The following is a 4115-nucleotide window of genomic DNA, read 5'->3' on the forward strand; positions in this document are numbered from 1 at the left end:
TTTCAATAAGGTGACAATTTTCCAGTTATTTAAAAAAGAGAAAAACCGCTCGTACAGGGGATCCGGGATTGCTCGGAAAGTCAAATCAACGGAAACAAGACGATTATTGTGCTGCAAGTTATTTTTTCTTAATTTTTTTGGTGCGATGTTTTATTACGAAGCAGATGTGCGCGCGTGTAAAGGCAATAGAAAATGTATATGCTATGACAATGCCGCGTTTGAAATATTACTTATTAAAGGCTATAGTGCTTGGAATATTCCGCGTTTCATTATCCCGCTAAATGAGCTATATTCCCGTCACAAGGAGATTGTCGTTTTGCTATTGAACAAGAAAATGCCACTTTTACATATTCCCCAAACCATAACATGAATCCAATTATATGTATAACTCAGAAACATCTTCTTTGAGTATCTGTGGGTTTAACCTTTTATGGGTTTAATGTATGCATAATTTCTCTTCTGTTATGTTGGGTGAATAATGACAAGGAAAAAAGAGGATATTTGAAGGCAAATGTGTTTAAATTAAAGTTCTTTACCCTTTTAATTAAAATAGTCTGCCCCCTGCACCTTAACTCCCCAAAAATTTTTAAATTATGTTTCCAAATTAATAAGATATTTATAATGAAATCAATTACAATTTTATTGAAAATAATAAGGAAAAATTATGAATAGGTTTCGTGAAGCAGACTTATTTATCAAGAAATTTCATGAAATTCAAAAACCACAACTAGGTTTCTTGAAACGTGAGTGTAATTTAAAATTAGATTGCAAAGATAATAATTTTTCTATCAAACATATATTACATCAATTAAATAATTAATTTACAACTACTTCATCATCAATTTACAACAATAATTTTAACTTTTTACAACTATAATTTCACATATTCAATAGTTAAACAATCATGTATTATTAACAAAGTTTAATATTAATTATTTACAACTATTTCATCAGTAATTTACAACTATAACTTTAATTTTTTATAACTATAACTTTATTTATTCAATAATTAAACTGATCAGTTTAATTATTGAATGTATGAAGTTACAATTATAAAAAGTTAAAGTTATAGTTATAAATTACTGATAAAGTAGTTGTAAGTTATTTGATTGATGTAATGTATAGTATATGTTTAATAGGAGTATTATTACCTTTTTATCTTAATTTTAAATCACACTCAAGTTTTAAAGCACTTAGTTATTGTTTTTAAATTTTGTGAGATTTATTTAAAAATAAATTATCTCCACGGGATCTATATATAATTGTTTCAAATATTAATATGCTTCCACATCATATATTCCCATATACAGTTTCATTTTCTAAGGGTACTGGCGGATCCAGAAAATACACTATGCGGGGGCTAAAATTTTGTGGGTAGAAACATATTCTAAAAATGTTTTCTCAAAGAATATCTCCATGTGTGGGGCGGAGCCAAGCGCCCCTACTTGCCCCTAGATATTTAAAAAATAATTTATAATTTATTTAATTTTACCATTATATCATGACTCTGTTTGGGTTAAATTCTCAAGTAGTAAAATAAGATATAACTGTTAGTTATTAGATTTAATCTCATTTTATTATTTTCCATACGATTTCCTCCCATATAATTTCAAGCATACTAGTAAATTATAGCCATATGTGCATCTAGTTAATTGAAACACAAGATAATTAATCGTCATCCTCATATAGAAAACTAGTCCAGGCTAGATTTAGGAACTCTTCATGTCATTTCGCAAAATTATTTGCAAATATCATCAAATGTTTCGCAGAATTTATTTTATTCACGAATCAAGATAATAAAGAATATAGTACAGTCAAGGAAAAAGTTTGCGTGGAAAGTCAAGCGACGCTAATTAATGCACAAGTCAAATGATCAATCATGTGTTTTTACCAAAACACCAAGCTGTCCACTTTTATTTCTCAAACTCCAAATTTCCACCCAACCAAATAATTTCGTACTTCTTTAGCCTATGAGAATAATAATTTGAAATTTTTTTTTATGATGAAAAAACAATTTTTGCAACGAGTTGGTGTCAATAAATTATTATGCAAGAAAACGTGGACAAAGGTATTAGCAACTGGATGGGCTGTCTGAAACCAAGTTGCCAATTATTGAGAGAAGGCACTGTCCATAGAGAGGCGCGCATGTTTGGTTGGTGGAAGGCAACGAGAGAGGCATATCCACGCACATATATAAGGGAATAGAGAGGGGAAGGCATTGAAATCAAATTAAGGAAGAAATTGAAGAAGCGTACTTCGGGAGAAAGTAGTTGAGAAAAAGTAACTGAGAAGAAGAAGATGAACGGAGGAGGATGGAACAAGGGGATGGTGATGGCCAGCTTGGTTGTGGCGGCGGCGGCGGCGGTGATGGCAGCGGCGGGAGAGGCACAGGTAGACACAAATTGCGCTCAGCAGCTAGCTCCATGCTTGGACTTCGTCGACTCTGCAAATCCTTCCCTCGTTTGCTGCAACCCCATCCAAAACATGGTCATTAACGATCTCTCTTGCCTCTGCTCCGTTTATTCCGACACCGATTTTCTTCAGAGCTTAGGCCTCAACCGCACCATCGCTCTCCGCCTCATTCGCCGCTGCGGTCTCACCGTCTCTTTCGCTTCCTGTGAAGGTACTCTTATTCCTCCCTCGTTTTCTCCTCATCATCTACTTTTCACTCAAACCAACACCAACCCATGATGCTCATCTATATCATCGCATCTGGTTTTGTGTGTGAATTAACTACTAACAGCTTATATCTTTTCGTGTCTTGAACATTTTTGGAACCCAACTTCCAGCTTCGGTTCCGCCTCCAACTGAAGCGACATTACCCCAAGGTACGGACAACTCTTACCCCGTTATTCCTACGTTTCCAAAACCTTCTTTCTGAGCAGTTAAAATGGAGTGGTTTAGTTTGTACGTTATAAGGTTGATTTTAGTCCTTCAGCCAACAAGGAGAGAAAAAGTGGAGGGTATAGCTATCCTGCTTGATCATGTGGGTTTGGCTTCAACAAATTGAAAAATGCTTGGCGAGTTTGAATGCATGCATCTTGCTAGAAATCCAAGTCAAAAAAGTGAGAACGATCACTCCGTTCCAGCTGGAGACATTGAGAGTTTTGGCAACTTTATTTGAAACTCAAGAGGCTAGCTGTTCAGTTGTCCCTTCGGTAGCCCGAGTTTTACCAAGTCAATGAAATCCCGAATTTTTTTATTAGAAAAATGTGGTGCACTGGACAAAGATTTTCTCGTAAAGATGACTCTTAGGAGCAGTGGAAGCAAATTAAGAAAAAAACAGCAATTGGTTGAGAAATCAAACTGCAGATAAATATCCATATCACAAACTCTTACCATGCACCGATATCTATGAGCAGTGGCAATTTTTTAACTACCCATTTTCATTTTGGCCTTTCAGCAACGCCCGGGGCTGACGGTGGAGATGCAGGCAGGGTGTCATGCACTACTGGGCTCGCTTTCTTACTCCTATTAGGTGCCGCCATGCTGTTTCATTTTTAATTACGATTTAGTAAAGAAACATTTTCCATTTTTGGAAACTGCTTGTTTAATAATCACTGCTCTATTTTCATATATTGGCTACTACTCTGTTGTTCCGTTTTACTTGTAGTTGTTGAGACGCCTCTCTCAGCGGGACTTTTTGTTTACACCCCTTCTCGCCTTGTGTTCTGCCTTGTCATACTCTCAGTTTCTCTGTTTTTTGTTCTTGAATGGAAACTGAACTTCAATGACAAAAAACCCAATCATTCTAAGCTTGAAACTTAAATGCCAATGCGCTGCTTGGTCAACTCAACACGGGCTTGCAATGTGCCAAAATAAATATTCACATCTAACAGAGTAAGCTCATCGCAAAATTGATAACCGGTGTACTGTTACGATGGGATTGGCTGTATATAAGAATTAAATATTCGAACATGTAAAGGGCTGCCCCATTACCAGTGCTCTGCTGGTAATTTATTTTTCACCAACATCCAAAACTCTTATTTTACAATGCAATTGAAGAAAGTAAAGCACCTTTAATTCCTTTCATCCCTCTTGGTGCGCTCTTTGGTGTAAATCGTGAAGAATCTCTCATTTCTGAGACTTGGCGAAGCATTCTGCAAATCCTCGGT

General features: G+C 35.7%; 1 protein-coding gene across 1 annotated transcript; it reads left to right on the forward strand.

The window, feature by feature from the left end:
• Positions 1-2098: 2098 nt before the first annotated feature.
• On the forward strand, positions 2099-3650 carry LOC129284475 (non-specific lipid transfer protein GPI-anchored 7-like). The gene is made up of 3 exons (XM_054919969.1): positions 2099-2623; positions 2790-2828; positions 3404-3650. The coding sequence occupies exons 1-3, from the start codon at positions 2299-2301 to the stop codon at positions 3502-3504; spliced, it is 465 nt and encodes a 154-aa protein (XP_054775944.1). The 5' UTR covers positions 2099-2298; the 3' UTR covers positions 3505-3650.
• The last annotated feature ends 465 nt before the right edge of the window (positions 3651-4115 follow it).

This window comes from Prosopis cineraria, unplaced genomic scaffold (genome assembly GCF_029017545.1).
Source record: "Prosopis cineraria cultivar Desert tree isolate PC_DT_omini unplaced genomic scaffold, ASM2901754v1 PC10, whole genome shotgun sequence".
NCBI classification, from domain to species: domain Eukaryota; kingdom Viridiplantae; phylum Streptophyta; class Magnoliopsida; order Fabales; family Fabaceae; genus Prosopis; species Prosopis cineraria.